The 19,925-nt window shown below is 41.2% G+C and overlaps 1 protein-coding gene across 2 annotated transcripts in view; it reads left to right on the plus strand.

Annotated features, from left to right (window-relative positions):
* Positions 1–19,925, plus strand: part of LOC126198741 (protein AMN1 homolog) — an 80,983-nt gene that overhangs the window by 22,845 nt on the left and 38,213 nt on the right. For both annotated transcript variants that reach the window (XM_049935291.1, XM_049935290.1), the window contains exons 2-3: positions 3,624–3,901; positions 17,675–17,889. In XM_049935291.1, the coding sequence (XP_049791248.1) occupies positions 3,624–3,901; positions 17,675–17,889 (493 nt within the window). The remainder of the gene's footprint in view (positions 1–3,623; positions 3,902–17,674; positions 17,890–19,925) is intronic.

The following is a 19,925-nucleotide window of genomic DNA, read 5'->3' on the forward strand; positions in this document are numbered from 1 at the left end:
CCACCTTCCCTACCCTCTGGCTCCTACCCTTGTAACCGCCCCCGGTGTAAAACCTGTCCCATGCACCCTCCCACCACCACCTACTCCAGTCCTGTAACCCGGAAGGTGTACACGATCAAAGGCAGAGCCACGTGTGAAAGCACCCACGTGATCTACCAACTGACCTGCCTGCACTGTGATGCATTCTATGTGGGAATGACCAGCAACAAACTGTCCATTCGCATTAATGGACACAGGCAGGCAGTGTTTGTTGGTAATGAGGATCACCCTGTGGCTAAACATGCCTTGGTGCACGGCCAGCACATCTTGGCACAGTGTTACACCGTCCGGGTTATCTGGATACTTCCCACCAACACCAACCTATCCGAACTCCGGAGATGGGAACTTGCTCTTCAATATATCCTCTCTTCCCGTTACCCACCAGGCCTCAATCTCCGCTAATTTCAAGTTGCCGCCACTCATACCTCACCTGTCATTCAACATCATCTTTGCCTCTTCACTTCCGCCTCGACTGACATCTCTGCCCAAACTTTAAATATGTCTGCTTGTGTCTGTAATATGTGGATGGATATGCGTGTGTGTGCGAGTGTATACCTGTCCTTTTTTCCCCTTAAGGTAAGTCTTTCCGCTCCCGGGATTGGAATGACTCCTTACCCTCTCCCTTAAAACCCACATCCTTTCGTCTTTCCCTCTCCTTCCCTCTTTCCTGATGAGGCAACAGTTTGTTGCGAAAGCTTGAATTTTGTGTGTATGTTTGTGTTTGTTTGTGTGTCTATCGACGTGCCAGCGCTTTCGTTTGGTAAGTCACATCATCTTTGTTTTTTTTATATATATATATATATATATATATATATATATATATATATATATATATATATATATATATATAAGGCTCACCAGCCACTTGACCATTTTCTTCTTCTGTGCGAATGCACAAACAGTGCCCGAACTCTTACGGGAATCGGCAATGCTCCGCGAGTAATGAGTATAATGGGCGGGGCACTACGAATGTAGAGCGGGACAATACGTTGAGAATGTGGGTCTCGTGGGAGGCGTGCCAGAGATAAATCCCTGCAGTCACGCTATCCTCTGTGTCCTTGGTGGCTCAGATGGATAGATCGTTTGCCATGTAAGCAGGAGATCCCGGGTTCGAGTCCCGGTCGGAGCACACATTTTCATTTGTCCCCGTTGACATATGTCAACGCCTGTAAGCAGCTAAGGGTGTTCATTTCATTGTAATTTCATTCTAATGAGCTGCATGGTCACTGATGGTGTCTGTTCTTTCGGACATGTCCGACTACAATACCTGCGGTTCTAAATCTAACCTCATCCTTTATTTGATATGCATCCTTTTTAGGCAAACAGCAAGATGTGAGATGTTTGATAGAAAGGGTAGGTCTTTCAAAAGTACATTTTGTACTAGCTCAGCAATTATTCAATACATGTGAAATAAGGGATTCAATATTAGAATAGTGATAACTGCAATAGGAAATTTCATTTACTGGGTAATAGTATTGGAGATATTTCCTCTTATGGAGACAAAAATATGATGGTCACTGTTTTTGGATGCTATTGCGAGCTTGGATTAATTGTCACCGTTGATGAACAGAAGTTGATGAACGGAAGCAGAAGCAGTTGCTGTTTGACAGTGGAAGAATTAGGCTTTCAGATCTGTGTATGACTTTTTAGTGGAGTGAATAGAAGATACTTATTTAGCACCTTAAACAAGTGTGGTTTTGTACCTACAAAACAACATTTGCAGGAAGTGTTGCTCTTCTGTTTTCATCTCAAAAAGCCTGTTGTGGAAAGTCTTTGTTTGCTTGTGGAAGTGTATGGAGAGCTTGAACTGTTGGGAACAGCTTGCAGAGATTGATTTTTGCAATTCAGAGACAACAATTTTGAGGTGAGTGACAAACTGCATACTGGTGCCTGTGGTCTAGCGTGAGCTGAGCTGGGTTAAATGGTGAAATGCTACAAAGCACAGTTACCCAGTTGGAATAGTGCATTTAAAAACTAACAGCTGCAATATGCTCAGAGACACGACAATCATCCTGCTTTATGACAGTGCAGACCACATGTTGCAAACTGAGTGAAGGAAACTTTGAAAGGACTTTGATGGGAGATCCTGCTCCACCACCATATTCACCAGACTTTACCCCTTATGATTATCGTTTGTTTCATGTAACATGGCGTATCTGAACAATGTAACACATCTTTTAATGATCTCGAGAACTTTCTCCATGTTTGGGTCACCTCAAAAAACCTGAACTTTTTGAACAAAACCACTTGTTACCCACAAAACTGGAAAAAGATTATGGCTGCTGAAGGAAACTAGTCTCATTAAATTATCTTATACCATGCTAGTAAAATAAATGTATTTTCTGTCCAGCAGACAGTAAGAATTAATTTGAGTACCCAGTACATAGATCAGGTTGGAAAAAAAGTTCCTTGTTAGTTGTGGGCCCCAGGTGACAAACCTTTATCGTATTGGTAAAGGCAGTGACTATGAGTATGAGGTGCAGATCATGTGCTTTGTGAGTGGTCAGTGTATGAACAACTCATCTCTGTGAGGAGAAATTTGTTACACAACCGGCATCTGTCTGACATGAAAACAAAGATAAATGGAGGAATAAATGGAATATAGTGAACTGCTTAGTAGCACTTCTCACAGGGAACAAAAATTAAGAATGTCAGCCTATGCAATGAGGACATTGTCACAAATTCTGTGTAGTGGGCAAATACACTTGTGTGTCCATATCTCATACTGTGTATGGAATTGAAGTGTGGGAAGGCACAGCAGCCTGACACATATATAATAAAAAAGCAGTAAGAATTCTAAGAAATCGCAGTGATAGTGTGTCGCATAAAAGGATGTAAGAAATTACTCATACTGATATCACTAAATACTCATAAAACTGCCCAACTGATTTTTAAATGCAATAAGTACAATAAAATTTTCAAAGACATTCATATTTATAACACTAGTAGAGGGTGTGACTATCACATGGCAAGGCTTAATACAAAAGCTGCAGACAACTCCAGTTAAAATGGGGATCAGATTGTGTGACAGAGTCCTGGATATGTAAAAGGTTCTTTTTAGGCAACTGCATTGAATGCATTTTCATAATATTTGAGATTTCCGTACAGAGAAGTGTGATTTGTTCACGCTGGTATCATATTTATTAGGTGATTGAGATAGATCACATATTTGTACTTATTTACACCAGATTATGACATGAATTGTTCACATGTCCAAAATCTGGAATAAATCTTGTCTTAGTCTGAGGATAATAAATGAATAAATTTCTAGACCTCCAATAGAACGAACTAGTTGCAAAATAACATAGGAAAAATCTATGAGTGAAGCCTCAGATTTGATGGTTGCTTCCCCATGTATCCATTGATATTCAGATTTATTTTGTAAATTATTATATTAATTATTCAAGAATGTTAGCCAATTCCCAGACAGTTCTTTTAAAATGGCCTCATCCTTGTTAATCTGTCATTATGCTCTGCCCATAATCATATTGAACCTTGTGCTTTTATTTTATTGTGGTAAATAGACTGTAATATGTTATTCCTGGGAATTCTATGTATTTATTGGTTTTGTTTCCATGTTTCAGGTGCATTGAAGCTATAGTGAGCAGCAATAGATGCGATTGTGGCTCACTAAAATTATTACCACCTAATCTTAAAACTAGGATTCTTGTTGTCTTCACAAAGAGGGGTAACATTAGTAATAATAGTTTATCCTCTTTGTTGCATCCAGGAATTACCAAACTAGATTTGAGTGAATGTGAAATTGACAATAAATCCTTGGAAGCTGTTTCAGTCTGTCAACAGCTCAGAAAGCTCGACCTCAATCCTGGTCGTAACCAAATAAGAAACTTGTCAGTAACAGGTAATATGATTTCATTACAGATTTGTAATTTAAAAAAAAAAAAAAAGAAAAAAAAAGAGTGAGGTGACATATCTACAATGCAATGGTTAAAAATAATGCCTCTGAATTTTTTATTTGAAAACTCTGAAAGCTTTTTAATAAAAAGAATGTTATTAACATTCTACATCTTTGTTCTGCATGTCTACATATTTATTTCTCAACATAGTCTCCCTGACAACTAACACATTTCTACCTACAAGAGACCAGTTTGTTTATACCATCTGTTCAATTGTTGGAGTTTGTTGACAGAACCACAGCCTCCCATCTGCTTGCACTGCTTAATCACTGTCAAAGGGAAGTCCTCGAAGGTGATCTTTAACTTCTGGAAACAGATGAAATTTGGATGGGGATAATCTGGAACTTTGTGGAAGATGGTCAGGTACAGTTCGGAGCCCTCTAGAGGCAGAGAGCTGCAAGCAAGTAGACATAAAAAAAGAAAGATGTTGATTGTTAATAACATTTGTTTTATTTATAAAGCTGTAAGAGTCTTCACATAAAAATTCAGAGGCATTACTTTTCAACAAGCCCTCGTACAAGGGTCATACTAAATCATGAGCAACCCATTGTTATGAATATTAATTTTTTTAAGACAAGCTCTGTACTTCCTTTTAGTATACAGACTGTTCTGCCATATTTTGACAGTCTCCACATGTTTTCTAACATTTTCCCCACTATTCTGGAAGTGGAAATTTCCTTGTTGCAGTCATTCATTCCAGCTGTCCAAAGACACTGACACCATTTTCTGGATATCATTTAGTGTCCTGTAGTTTTGGCCTCACAGCTGTTCTTTTACAGAAATGATAAGAAGACAGCTGGAGGGCGCCAAGTCAGAGCTATAGGGAGAGTGGGAAATACGGTACCAGACTGATGTCCTAATGTAGTGCAGTGACAGAAGCTGTATGAAGCCACTCATTATCATACTGCAGGATGATCTTCCTGCAGTGTTTATTGCTCAATGCCTGATGGAGCTTCAAAATCTTCTGCTTGTTGGCAGACAGCATTTATGGTCAACACAGGTTGAAGATAGATGAGAATACAGTCCACTGTAGTGCCTATAACTCTCCCGGCAGATCATACTGTCCTTGCTTTCTCTTTTGATGGGAAATCAACGTGGGGCTATTCCATACCCAGGCATTTTGTTTCAAGCTCGTATTGTTGGAACCAGCTATAATTGCGTGGCACAATACTCAACAAATCATGTCCTTCATTTAGAGCTCAAGAAGAAAGCTGTGAGTGGGACTTCTGTTTTAAACTTTGTGATACTTGGTCAATAAATATGATTCAGTGGGTAAAATTTTTTTAACAAGACAGATTCTCTAATCATTTTCTACACAGGATGATGTTCGACTGCATTTTGGTACAATTTTATTTACAGTGAAAGGTCTGCTTATTCTGATGATTTTATGAACTCTTTGCTTGTTGGATACAGTGGAGAAGTTTGAGGGCAATAATTATGAAGCCCATCTACAGTGCTCGTCTCTTAATACTCCTGATACCCATGGACACATCTCCATATGCACAGTGAAGTCTGAGAAAATATTAGCAGAAGATTTTTACTTTTTGCATAGCTCTTCTATATATCCCTTCCACCATACAGCTTTCCTTCCTTTGCTTAATACTGGCTTGCTACTGAGCTCTGGATATTCATACTGCCATGTCTCTTTCTCCAAATCTTTTGTTTTTGTTGTGGTCTTCAGTCCTGAGACTGGTTTGATGCAGCTCTCCATGCTACTCTATCCTGTGCAAGCTTCTTCATCTCCCAGTACCTACTGCAGCCTACATCCTTCTGAATCTGCTTAGTGTATTCATCTCTTGGTCTCCCTCTACGATTTTTACCCTCCACACTGCCCTCCAGTACTAAATTGGTGATCCCTTGATGCCTCAGAACATCAATCGTCTGAAATCCAGAAAATGCAATGAAATAGAAGCCTCAAAATCAGTCCTGGATAACACAAAAGATATTGAATGTAACCGATGAAAGAAGAAAATATAAAATGCAATTAATGAAACAGTCAATACACAATACAGACATCTATAAAATTAGGTGGACAAAAAGTGCAAAATAGGTAAGCAGGAATAGCTAGAGATGGAATGCAAAGCAATAGAAGTATGCATGACAATGGGGAAGACAGATACTGCCTATAGCAAAATTGGAATGCAATCCAGTATTGAATGGGGTTCTGCTATATCTAACTTCAACCTACCCATTTCTGTTTTTAAATTCTCTAACTCACCTACTTGTTTAAGGGACCCAACATTCCACACCTCCACTGCTAAAATGTCAGAATTGTTTTTCTGATGTAGTCCACACCTCGAGGTCTGAATGGGGGCACTATTTTACCTCTGAAATATTTTACCCAAGAGCAGGAAATGTAATGTTTGTACTTTTTGTATGATATTTCTGCCATTTGATTGTAAATTTATTCCACAAAATTGTGATTTTGGCTTTGTAGCCCTTATCAAGTGCAAGGTGAACTGAAAATCAATAAAATGTACAGATCGTACAGTGCCGGGCATAATTTGAATAACATATATAAGTCATTAAATGTTTGAAGAACATTACTTACGTATCACAAAATGTCCAACATTCTGGCATGACATGGAGTAATTTTGATTTTCGTGTATATATATATCTGTGTGTGTGTGTGTGTGTGTGTGTGTGTGTGTGTAGTACCCCTCTCGTGAAAAATCTAAGTTAAAACTAAAGACCTTCTCCCCCTTGTTTGTCACCCGCCGTCTTGTAAAAACCGCTAAGAAATTTCACTTCTTTCAGTTTCTCCTCAGCAACTCACTTCCAGTTCATTTTAGACAGAAGTATTCCATTAGCATACAAAATGTAATGGAAAATAGCTACTGAGATATAAAGCTTTGAAAATCTGCAAAAATATCAAGAAATTGCAAAAATATAGAGATACCAGTGGTTTCACCTTAACATCATTTTTTGTAGCGCAGATTTCTGCAGAGTGCACAATAATAAGTATTGTAGAGGATTTAATTTCCTTAAAGATTTGTGCAGAATATTTGTAATTACTCCCTCTACTCACTGAGGAATGTTGCATTAACAATTTTAATGAAAGTGGGCACGAAACTGAAAAAGCACCATCCTTAGTCAAAAATAGTACTCATCAATACACCATCATCTTTAAGCCATTATGTATACAATGTATACATGCAGTTTATGAGATTCATGTAATTTTAGGGGAATAAATATTTTCAACACTTTTACCTATACTTATATTCCAACAAAATACGTTTTAAGAATAAATCTTAACTTTTATTTTAACGATATACACAAAATGTTAGGTGGAAAATTCATCAATTTCTGTTGCTTTGGCTCAGATGTGGTTAACGTGCACAGTTCAGTACATCAACTGATAGGCAGCAGTCCATGTAACTCGCCTTCTTCTGTGATGAATTGAACCTCTGTTGCCTTACTGTATGATTCAAATCCACAGTGAATGCATACAGTGGAGCATCAAAGTCCTGCTTTTTTGCAGCTGTATTTGTTGCCACAAGTCTTTCTGCATTTGCAGTTCAGTACATCAACTGACAGGCAGTGGTTCATGTAACTCGCCTTCTTCTGTGATGAATTGAACCTCTGTTGCCTTACTGCACGATTCAAATCCACAGTGAATGCATACAGTGGAGCATCAAAGTCCTGCTTTTTTGCAGCTGTATTTGTTGCCACAAGTCTTTCTGCATTTGCATGAAGTCGTGTTTAACAATGCCTGTGGAGCTGGTTCTTTACTCGTTGGCACTGGCGTTAGACCGCCAGTATACTCCTTCCGGAATTGCTCGAGGACATCTTTTTTTGTACCTCGTCCTCATTTGAACTTGCTGGTAAATTCTATATGCATGATATTGGACTGCATCCCCTGTTGGAGATAGGCATGCCAAATCGAATTTGGTGCTTGTAGCAGCTTTAGAAAAGCAAAGATCTCACAACTTGTCCATAGAAATGTTAGAGACACCCATAAAGTGCCACAAGCAAATCTTCCGTTGCTTCCGCGATTTTCTCTTTTTCTGCAGCTCGATATTTGAAAATAGAAATACTTTTACTGTGGGAAGCATCACTCTCGAGTGGGGTGCAAAATTTAGTTTTCCCGCATCCAAACAGAGTGGAGGTAGTATCGCAACTGCTTATTGTGTGGAGAAATAGAATGTTTTCCACAGTATCTATGTATGTGAAGGATGTTTTTGATTACAGTGCATCTCATATGTTACCCCATCTGTCTTTACAAAAGCACTCATTGTTTGGCACTAGAGCCATCTCCAAAACAGAAAGATCAATGTCTTCTTTAATGACAACAATCTAATCGTATTTGGAAGACAACTAAATTGCGGTTTTCATATCTGCTTCTCCTATTGCCTGCTTAGTTACCATTTACGCTTGCTGTAATTCTTTCTGAAACAATGAGATGAAGTGGGATTTGCTTTTTCCACGTGATAACTATTTTGTGGCATCAGCGGAAACATGATACCATCAAAAAGAACTTGCGCACAGTATTGTAGCCTGGAACGATGAGCTCTTGTGGTGCTTATTGTGCTCCTTTTATTTTGTACCCATCGAAGACTACCACAGCATTTTGACCGTAATGTTGCTGTGCATAGGTCACAAGTCTTTTAAAAATGCAGAAAAACATTCACACCAATTCCAGTGAACTCCGTGTAGGAGGTAGCCACCATCTATTACATCTACTTTGCTCTTTTCTTTTTCTACATTACTCGATAAGGATGTGAAGGCAGAGTAAAACGTAGACTTCTGAATGACTTCCACAGAAAAAGGTGACTGTGGAAAGGGAGCAAGTTTGTACTCAAAGTATTTTATTGAGTCACCGTCAGACTGCTTAGAGACGATCACACTATGGAAAAAAATGAGACAATCCGAGGTGCTTTTCCTCTCTTTGTGTTTGTACGCTTAGCGACTGTTACCAGAGACACGACTGCACCTTTACGTCAGAAACGCGTGTTTTCGAAATTGCTGTTTATGATGTTATTCATTCCTTTGGAAGAAACCTCCCAGGACAGATGGCAGTTGATGTCTTCACCTCTAATTACTCCATTATGTATTGAAATTTTGTTGAAATATATGAAAAATTGTTGAAATTTTTTCTCCTTTCAAAAATACTTATTCCCCAGAAATGACACGAATCTCATAAACTACATATACATATTGTATACACAATTCAGGAGTACTACTTTTGACCGAAAATGGCATTTTCAGTTTTGAACTCACTTTCACTACAATTGTTAATGCAACATTTTTCGACCTATGTTAGGAGTAATTACAGATATTCTGTGCGTATCTTGAAGGAAATTAAATCCTCCACAATGTCAGCTGTCATACACCGTGCCCAAAATTGCACTAAAAAAAAGTTTTGACGTGAAACCGATGACATATATAACTTTTTGCGATTTCTTGACATTTTTGCAGAATTTTCACAGCCTCAAATCTCAGTAGCTGTTCAAATTTTCCATCGTGGTATATATGAAACTTGCAGAAAATTTACTGTTGTTTAAAATTGATAAAGGCATATTTACACCTAAAATGCACTGAAAGTCGGTTACTGAGGAAAAACTGAAAAAGTAACATTTCTTCGCAGTTTTTACAAGATGACAGATGAGGCACAATGGGGAGAAGGTCTGAAACTTGAATTTTTCACAAAAAGTATAATACTTCCAACATACTGGAAAATCAAAAATTATTCCACCTTTTGTAACCCAACCCATTTTTCAGAGATGTCTCTGTTGGGCTAATCCTTTAGCCATATGTGTTGGCATTGTTACACACATCATGAATGCCTTTTCCTTTATTCTACTTGATAACACATTTGAAAACAAAGATGATGTGACTTACCAAACGAAGCGCTGGCAGGTCGATAGACACACAAACTAACACAAACAACCAACAAAATTCAAGCTTTCGCAACAAACTGTTGCCTCATCAGGAAAGAGGGGAAGGAGAGGGAAAGACGAAAGAGTTTATATGTCTTTAAATACACTCCTGGAAATGGAAAAAAGAACACATTGACACCGGTGTGTCAGACCCACCATACTTGCTCCGGACACTGCGAGAGGGCTGTACAAGCAATGATCACACGCATGGCACAGCGGACACACCAGGAACCGCGGTGTTGGCCGTCGAATGGCGCTAGCTGCGCAGCATTTGTGCACCGCCGCCGTCAGTGTCAGCCAGTTTGCCGTGGCATACGGAGCTCCATCGCAGTCTTTAACACTGGTAGCATGCCGCGACAGCGTGGACATGAACCGTATGTGCAGTTGACGGACTTTGAGCGAGGGCATATAGTGGGCATGCGGGAGGCCGGGTGGACGTACCGCCGAATTGCTCAACACGTGGGGCGTGAGGTCTCCACAGTACATCGATGTTGTCGCCAGTGGTCGGCGGAAGGTGCACGTGCCTGTCGACCTGGGACCGGACCGTAGCGACGCACAGATGCACGCCAAGACCGTAGGATCCTACGCAGTGCCGTAGGGGACCGCACCGCCACTTCCCAGCAAATTAGGGACACTGTTGCTCCTGGGGTATCGGCGAGGACCATTCGCAACCGTCTCCATGAAGCTGGGCTACGGTCCCGCACACCGTTAGGCCGTCTTCCGCTCACGCCCCAACATCGTGCAGCCCGCCTCCAGTGGTGTCGCGACAGGCGTGAATGGAGGGACAAATGGAGACGTGTCGTCTTCAGCGATGAGAGTCGCTTCTGCCTTGGTGCCAATGATGGTCGTATGCGTGTTTGGCACCGTGCAGGTGAGCGCCACAATCAGGACTGCATACGACCGAGGCACACAGGGCCAACACCTGGCAATATGGTGTGGGGAGCGATCTCCTACACTGGCCGTACACCACTGGTGATCGTCGAGGGGACACTGAATAGTGCACGGTACATCCAAACTGTCATCGAACCCATCGTTCTACCATTCCTAGACCGGCAAGGGAACTTGCTGTTCCAACAGGACAATGCACGTCCGCATGTATCCCGTGCCACCCAACGTGCTCTAGAAGGTGTAAGTCACCTACCCTGGCCAGCAAGATCTCCGGATCTGTCCCCCATTGAGCATGTTTGGGACTGGATGAAGTGTCGTTTCACGCGGTCTGCACGTCCAGCATGAACGCTGGTCCAACTGAGGCGCCAGGTGGAAATGGCATGGCAAGCCGTTCCACAGGACTACATCCAGCATCTCTACGATCGTCTCCATGGGAGAATAGCAGCCTGCATTGCTGCAAAAGGTGGATATACACTGTACTAGTGCCGACATTGTGCATGCTCTGTTGCCTGTGTCTATGTGCCTGTGGTTCTGTCAGTGTGATCATGTGATGTATCTGACCCCAGGAATGTGTCAATAAAGTTTCCCCTTCCTGGGACAATGAATTCACGGTGTTCTTATTTCAATTTCCAGGAGTGTATGTCTTTAAACTTGTCTTTAAATATGTCTGCTTGTGTCTGTATATGTGTGGATGGATATGTGTGTGTGTGTGCGCGAGTGTATACCCGTCCTTTTTTCCCCCTAAGGTAAGTCTTTCCGCTCTCGGGATTGGAATGGCTCCTTACCCTCTCCCTTAAAACCCACATCCTTTCGTCTTTCCCTCTCCTTCCCCTCTTTCCTGATGAGGCAACAGTTTGTTGCGAAAGCTTGTATTTTGTGTGTTTGTTTGTGTTAGTTGTGTGTCTATCGACCTGCCAGCGCTTCGTTTGGTAAGTCACATCATCTTTGTTTTTAGATATATTTTTCCCACATGGAATGTTTCCCTCTATTATATTGATAACACATTTGGTTGTTCATGCTGCTGTCAGTATTGAGCAGAATGGCTGGTAAGTTAACACAGTTTATCTTCTGCAGTCTTGTTGGTGGTAGTGGCTTCCATTTTATCACATCTCTGTAAATTGTACTTAACAGTGCACACTATTTCATTGTTTTTGATGCAATTGTGGTAGATTAATTGTATAAAAATGTATATGGATGATAAACTATTTTACTCTTTGGCTTAAGTTTGTTATCTATTCCATAATTTACAGTATAATTTTTTTAATCACAAAATTTCCTCTCTCTCTCTTTTCTTGATCCCCCTCCCCATTTTCCTTTGGTACCGCTCTCCCTTTCATTTCTTATCCAATCTTCATGTACTATCTTTGACCACCTAGTCTCTCTGATACCCGTCCCCTCATATTTGTCTCCTCTTGTCCTCACAACAGAAGGGTCCCCCTCAATAAGGGATCTGCGTGACCTACCTCTCATTTCCAGCCTTCCCCAGTCTATCCCTCTTTTCTCCCTTAGGCAAAAACTTGCAGTCCAGAAAGTTGAGCAATATATTTTTCTGTTTTTATGGGGCACTGTATATCATTATCCGTGAGAGGTGACTACTGAAAGTGACCGATTCAATACACTATGAGTTGAAGCCGCCCTCCTGAATGAGTTGTCCTTTGCCAGGCAGTTTTCAGTAGTGTTGTCAATATTCGATTCCCAGAACAATAATGTGAATGCAGTGATCTGGACATCCTCGTTCTCCATAGAGTGGCCTTTCTTGATGCAGTGTTCAGCTGCTACTGATATGTCAGGCTGTAGCATCAGTGGTGGGTGCAGGATTAATATTCCATGGATCATTCGTGAACAATTCATACTGTTTTTTCTGAAAATCCATCCCCATACAAGATGTTACACATGCCTGCCTTATGAAGCACCAGATAACCTTCAGAGAACTGAGCAGAGCAACCCATCTTGAGTGGTATGCGTAGATTACTTTCACTTTACATTTGCTGAGGATCTGACCATTATTGAAGACAGATCCCCAACATAATGCAGGAAGGTAACATATTGAAACCTTTATTAATGAGCCTCTTAATATTTGGACATTCACCTTTGGTCTGCATTATAATGCTGTATGGATTTTATATATTGGGTAGGCATTATCTTCAAACACTTTGCTCAGTAAAACGGTTCTGTTCATGGAGATATCAATTAAAATTTACAACTGGGCTTGTATTTTAATACTTTATATAAAAATTCCATGTATCAAAAAATTGACTTAAACAAATGGCCATTAGAAAAGAGAGTAATGAAACAGATATATGCAGGGTCAACACAAACTGACCTAGTGCTTCATCTGTCAATCAGCCATTAAGTTCAGATTTTAAGCCTCCCTAGTGATTTCTGTCATTGCTAATATCTCTGCTTTCTCTTTGACATTCTTGTCCAGAAAGTATAAAGTTATCTCCAGGTTTGTAAGTTTCTCAAGCAATTAGTCCTCTCACCAATAATTTGTGTGTGTGCCATGCACAAGTGTTCAGACGACACCACCCTGCTGCTTACAAGTGGCCACTTCCAGACAGAAATCCATGGTTGTAGGTAGCACGTCCAGGTAATGAACTACAGCATCCAACAAAGGGATTTATCAAGCCTCTTCTGTCTCCATAGTGAATGAAATGTTTTCTTTCATCATCACAAATTGTCATTATAGAGTGCTTGCAGGCTGCTCATACCTCTACTGCCCGAGTGGCATTTTGCCAGCCGCTATTGCCAGTGGTTGCATACGTACTGGCACAGTCTGTGGATTTATAAGACAGGTGAGAGGGCTTTAAAGTCTTTAACAGGTGGTTGAGAAGATGGCCAGATGTTTTGCATAATTGGAGAACAATTGACTATTTACTGCTGCATTTGCAGAACTTCCTGCATTGAGAAATGTCTGCATCTATATCTACATCCATACTGCACAAGCCACCTGACGGTGTGTGGCAGAGTGTACCTTGAGTACCTCTATCCGTTGCCCCTTCTATTCCAGTCTCGTATTGTTCGTGGAAAGAAAGATTGTTGGTATGCCTCTGCGTGGGCTCTAATCTCTCTGATTTTATCCTCATGGTCTCTTCGCGACATATATGTAGGAGGGAGCAAGATATTGCTTGACTCCTCGGTGAAGGTATGTTCTCGAAACTTTGACAAAAGCTCGTACCGAGCTACTGAGCATCTCTCTTGCAAAGTCTTCCACGGGAGTTTATCTATCATCTCCATAACGCTTTCATGATTACTAAATGATCCTGTAACGAAGTGTGCTGCTCTCCGTTGGATCTTCTCTCTCTCTTCTATCAACCCTATCTGGTACAGATCCCACACCGGTGAGCAGTATTCAAGCAGTGGGCGAACAAGTGTACTGTAACCTACTTCCTTTGTTTTCGGACTGCATTTCCTTAGGATTCTTCCAATGAATCTCAGTCTGGCATCTGCTTTACCGACAATTAATTTTATATGGTCATTCCATTTTAGATCACTCCTAATGCATAACCCCAGATAATTTGTGGAATTAACTGCTTCCAGTTGCTGACCTGCTGTATTGTAGTTAAATGGTAAAGGATCTTCCTTTCTGTGTATTCACAGCACATTACACTTGTCTACATTGAAATTCAATTGCCATTCCCTGCACCATGCATCAATTTGTTGCAGATCCTCCTGCATTTCAGTACAATTTTCCATTGTTACAACGTCTTGATATACTACAGCATCATCCGCAAAAAGCCTCAGTGAACTTCCGATGTTATCCACAAGGCCATTTATATATATCGTGAATAGCAACAGTCCTACAACACTCCGGTGCAGCACACCTGAAATCACTCTTACTTCGGAAGACTCCTCTCTGTTGAGAATGACATTCTGCGTTCTGTTATCTAGGAACTCTTCAATTCAATCACACAATTGGTCTGATAGTCCATATGTTCTTACTTTGTTCATTAAATGACTGTGGGGAACTGTATCAAACGCCTTGCGGAAGTCAAGAAACAAGGCATCTACCTGGGAACCCGTGTCTATGGCCCTCTGAGTCTCATGGACGAATAGCGCGAGCTGGTTTTCACACAGTCATCTTTTCCGAAACCCATGCTGATACCTCCAGAGTAGATTTCTAGTCTCCAGAAAAGTCATTATACTCGAACATAATACGTGTTCCAAAATTTGACAACTTTTTTGAGCTATTTTAATTGTTTTTCTATCCCTCTGTCATCTATTTCGATATCTACCATTTTGTCATCTGTGCGACAAACTAGAGAAGGAACTACAGTGCATTCTTCTTCTGTGAAACAGCTTTGGAAAAAGACATTTCGTATTTCGGCCTTTAGTCTGTCATCCTCTGTTTCAGTACCATTTTGGTCACAGAGTGTCTGGATATTTTGTTTTGATCCACATACCGCTTTGACATAAGACCAAAATTTCTTAAGATTTTCTGCCAAGTCAGTACATAGAACTTTACTTTCGAATTCGTTGAACGCCTGTCGCATAGCCCTCCCCACACTACATTTCGCTTAGTGTAATTTTTGTTTGTCTGCAAGGCTTTGGCTATGTTTATGTTTGCCGTGATGTTCCCTCCCTTTGCTTCCGTAGCAGTTTTCTAACTCGGTTGTTGTACCACGGTGGCTCTCTTCCATCTCTTACGATCTTGCTTGGCACTTAATCATCTAATGCATATTGTACGATGGTTTTGAACTTTGTCCACTGATCATCAACACTATCTGTACTTGAGATAAAACTTTTGTGTTGAGCCGTCAAGTAATCTGAAATCTGATTTTTGTCACTTTTGCTAAACAGAAAAATCTTCCTACCTTTTTTAATATTTCCATTTACGGCTGAAATCACTAATGCTGTAACCGCTTTATGATCGCTGATTCCCTGTTCTGCTTTAACTGTTTCAAATAGTTTGGGTCTGTTTGTCACCAGAAGGTCTAATATATTATCGCCATGAGTCGGTCCTCTGTTTAACTGCTCAAGGTAGTTTTCAGATAATGCACTTTAAAAAATTTCACTGGATTATTTGTCCCTGCCACCAATTATAAACATTTGAGTCTCCCAGTCTATATCTGGTAAATTAAAATCTCCACCCAAAACCATTACATGGTCTACTCGAAACATTTTCCAAATTTTCCTTCAGATGTCCTGCCACAACAGCTGCTGAGCCAGGGGCCTATAGAGACATCCAATTACCGTGTTTGAGCCTGCTTTAACCGTGACCTTCACCCAAATTATTTCACATTTTGGATCTCCTTCAATTTCCTTCAATACTAGTGCACTTTTTATCACTATAAACACGCCTCCACCTTCACTGTCCAGCCTGTCTGTGCAGTATACATTCCAATCTGAGTTTAGAATTTCATTACTGTTTACATCTGGTTTTAGCTAACTTTCCATCCCTAGTGCTATGTGGGCATTGTGACCGTTTATTATTGAGAGCAGTTCTGAGACCTTTCTATAGACACTCCTGCAATTTACTATTACCACATTAATATTGTCATTCCCTGTTGCGTTTTGCCTGCTGCTACCTTGTCGCATCTGAGGAGGCATCTTGTCGGGTCTAGGGAGGGAATTCTCTAACCTAAAAGACCCACATGTGCACTCCACACGTACGCTGCTGCCCTCGTAGCTGCTTCCTGCTTGTAGTGCACGCCTGACCTATTCAGGGGGACCCTACATTTCTCCACCTGATAGCGGAGGTTGAGAAATTTGCACCCCACATCTCCGCAGAATAGTCTGAGCCTCTGGTTTAAGCCTTCCACTAGGCTCCAAACCAGGGGACCGCAGTCTGTTCTGAGAACGATACTACAAATAGTTAGCTCAGATTCCACCCTGCGAGCGAGACTTTCCGCCTTCACCAAATCCGCCAAATGCATGTATGAACTGAGGATGACCTCTGAACCCAGACAGCAGGAGTCATTGGTGCCGACATGAGGAACAATTTGCAGTCGGGTGCACCCAGCGCTCTCTATCGCCGCCGCCAGGGCGTCCTCCACATCTCAGATGAGACCCCCTGGCAAGCAGACAGAGTGAACACTGGCCTTCTTCCCCGACCTTTCTGCTATTTCCCTAAGGGGCTCCATCACCTGCCTAACATTGGAGCTCCCAATCACTAATAAACCCCTTCCCCTGTGTGCCTGCTCAGACCTTGCTGAAGGAGTGGCCACATGTCCACTCACAGGCAGAGCGAGCGACGCCACACGGCCAGCATCCACATTGACCCTCCGCCTCGTGCGATGCGAACAGCGTTGAACCTGCCACACCCCTTGGGGAGAGGGTGGCTCCATCGCGCGAAGATGTCTCGACAGCAGGGACCGTGGGTGAAGCATGTAACACCTGGGGTGTACCATGGGATGCACCAGACTCCCCACTGCCGCTACACTCTGAGGCAGCAGCCTGAAGATGGCTGACTGCGGTCATCATCACGTTCAGCTGTTCGCGAACAGTGGCCAGCTCCTCCTGCATCTGTACACAGTAGTCACACATCCTGTCCATCGTAAGAAATCAACAAACATGGAAATACTCAACTCTAACCTTCATTCCAGCCTCTGTAATATCTTAGTCCATCCATATACCACTTATACCCCTCTCGCAGTCCACGACCCAGATGCAAGATCTGTTCTGTACACTCTTCCTCAAAATCCTATTGTGGTCTAGCCACTTAACTAGTTTTCTCTCTGGCCATCCTCTACCCACTCTCTCAGCTTCACGTTCTTTATTCTTCCCTCTTTCACTTTGTTCCTCCAATGTGGTCATGTAGACAGCAGACTCCCCATTCTTGTCACTCTCATACTCTGCTTCTCAATAATGGATTTAGGAAACTAGTTTTTTTTTTCCCCCACCTGTGCATTACCTGCATTTCATATGTAGATGAGTGGTTGTCAACTCCTTTTCTTGCTTCTGTGCTGGAATTTACATTAGGATAACATTGTTACTCTTTGTTTTTTGCAGCTCTGTCCCAGTTATTTCAGAGTCTTCCTTACCTGTCAAAACTGTCCATGAGAAGAATTTTTGCAGTAACTGATGAAGTAATTATTTCTGTCAGCCGATATTGCCCATTGTTAAGCGAACTGGATGTAGGGGGTTGCACCCACATCACAGATGAGTCCCTCATGGCACTCCGAAATTTAAATTCACTTACTGCTATAAATATAGCACATTCAGAGGTAGGTGCACAAATGATTTATTCATAAAAGTATGTTAAGAACATTAGCAGAAGTAAAAACAATAACATAATGTGGTTCTTGTTGAAGAGTTCAAAAATTTTCACTCTTGCCTTTTTAAAGAAAACTTAAGACTGAGAATGGTGTGATGTTATTCGATAGGAGCAAGATTTATATTCTCATTTAGTCATCTTGATTTAAGGTCCTTCAAATCACTTCGAGCAAACACAATGATGATTTCAGAGATAAGGTACTTTCCAATACAGTCCACTGTGCTTAATAATTTGCAACTTACTCATCCACTTACTGATTTCTGACAAGCCTCAGGACTACTTAGACTGGTGCTGTGTCACTACGAGGTGGGAATGGATACTATATAACACCCCTTGGCATGTCAACATTGCTCTCGGCTTACTGTTCTCGAGTTACCAAGCACTAGCAAAAGATTTTAATGGTGTTCTAGCATGTAATTTAGGCAAAGTAGATAGTGCAAATAGGACAGATACCTATGAGGTCGATATTTTGTGTAAACACTTCTTTTCTTGGCATGACTAATGTTTCCTTAAATGTATTATACTCTCCATTATGGCTTTTTTAGTATAGTACACACTTAGAGACAATCACAGTGCACTATGGGCTATCAGTTACGAGATTGTTTATGAGTTCTCATGCGGCTTTGGTTCTAAAGGAGGAAGTACTTACATCTTCTTCAGTATATTCTATTTGTTTGCTGTCACACAGATTCAAACAAAAATTTCATCAAGAAACTGTTACAAATGTTAGGTTTGGCCTGAATGTACCATTTACACGTAACTTTGTTCTAGCTTCTTTGCTGTCGAGCAACTACGGGATCTGTATGAAATAAAAGATAAAAGGCAGTAGCCCACTGATTAACAGTAAAGTCAGCAATTGTGACAGGCTCCATCTGTGTTCATCTTTTTGCCCCTTTTTTCCTCTTACCTGTTACGTTCACGAATGATGCATGGGAAGAATGAACGTCAATAAACTTCCATGTGGGCTCTAATTTCTCTTATTCTTTTCTTCTTCATTTTGCAAGACACGTATGGGAGGAAGTTATATGTCGCCCAACTCTTCTCCAAACGTAGACTCTTAGAATTTCAGCAGCAACATTCCCCCATTATACACAACACCTCTGTCTTGTAGCAACTGGCACTGACATGTTGAGCATCACCGTAACTTTCTCGTGTTTACTAAACAATGCCTCGTGATCTGTGGGTGAGTACTTATGTTGCTTCTTTGGATCTTTGCTGTGTTTACATTCGTTTCTACTCTGTATATTCTTATGCTGAATATGACCAGAATTTTCTTGTAGTATAGGCAGTATTTTACATCACAATCAGTAATTAATTTTCTAAGACCATTGGTGAGCAGTAAAAAGAAATAGGTAGCATTATTTGTTGGCACAGAGTGGCCTCGTCTTTTCCAGGGCCTATCATAGCAGAGAGACTGTGCAACATCTTTCTTTCCAGCTGAAATTTGTCCACAATGGGTGCTCCAGAAAAGCTTACAGGATGTTAAACTCGCCCGGCCTGCCTTTCCATACTGGACAATGAAAGTTGGTCAATAAATAAACACATAAACAGTCTCCACTTTGCTCAGTAAAACATTTCTGTTCTTTGAGATGTCAATTAAAATTTACAAAGAGCTTGTATTTTAATAATGTGTATAGAAATTCCGTGTATCAAAAGTTTGACTAAACAAATGGCTATTAGATAATGAGTAATGAGACAGATATACAGGGTGTGATCAATAAGTAGTAGGATTGAATTTCTGTAGCGCGAATGGAGCGGTGGAGGGGGATTGGACTGCCTGGGCATGATAGTGGGGAGCCTTCCGGAGAGACCGATATTTTTTCCAGTTGCGTGCAGGGAACCAGAGGGTGAGCACGTCGATTTTTGTGGTCCTCTGTTTAGCAGAGCGGTCGCGTTTCAAGATGGAGGAAAACCTCGAGCAGCGCTGTGCCATCAAATTCTGCATTAAATTAGGGAAAACCATGACAGAGATCATTGGAATGATTA

Source organism: Schistocerca nitens, chromosome 8, assembly GCF_023898315.1.
Source record: "Schistocerca nitens isolate TAMUIC-IGC-003100 chromosome 8, iqSchNite1.1, whole genome shotgun sequence".
Classification (NCBI taxonomy): Eukaryota; Metazoa; Arthropoda; class Insecta; order Orthoptera; family Acrididae; genus Schistocerca; species Schistocerca nitens.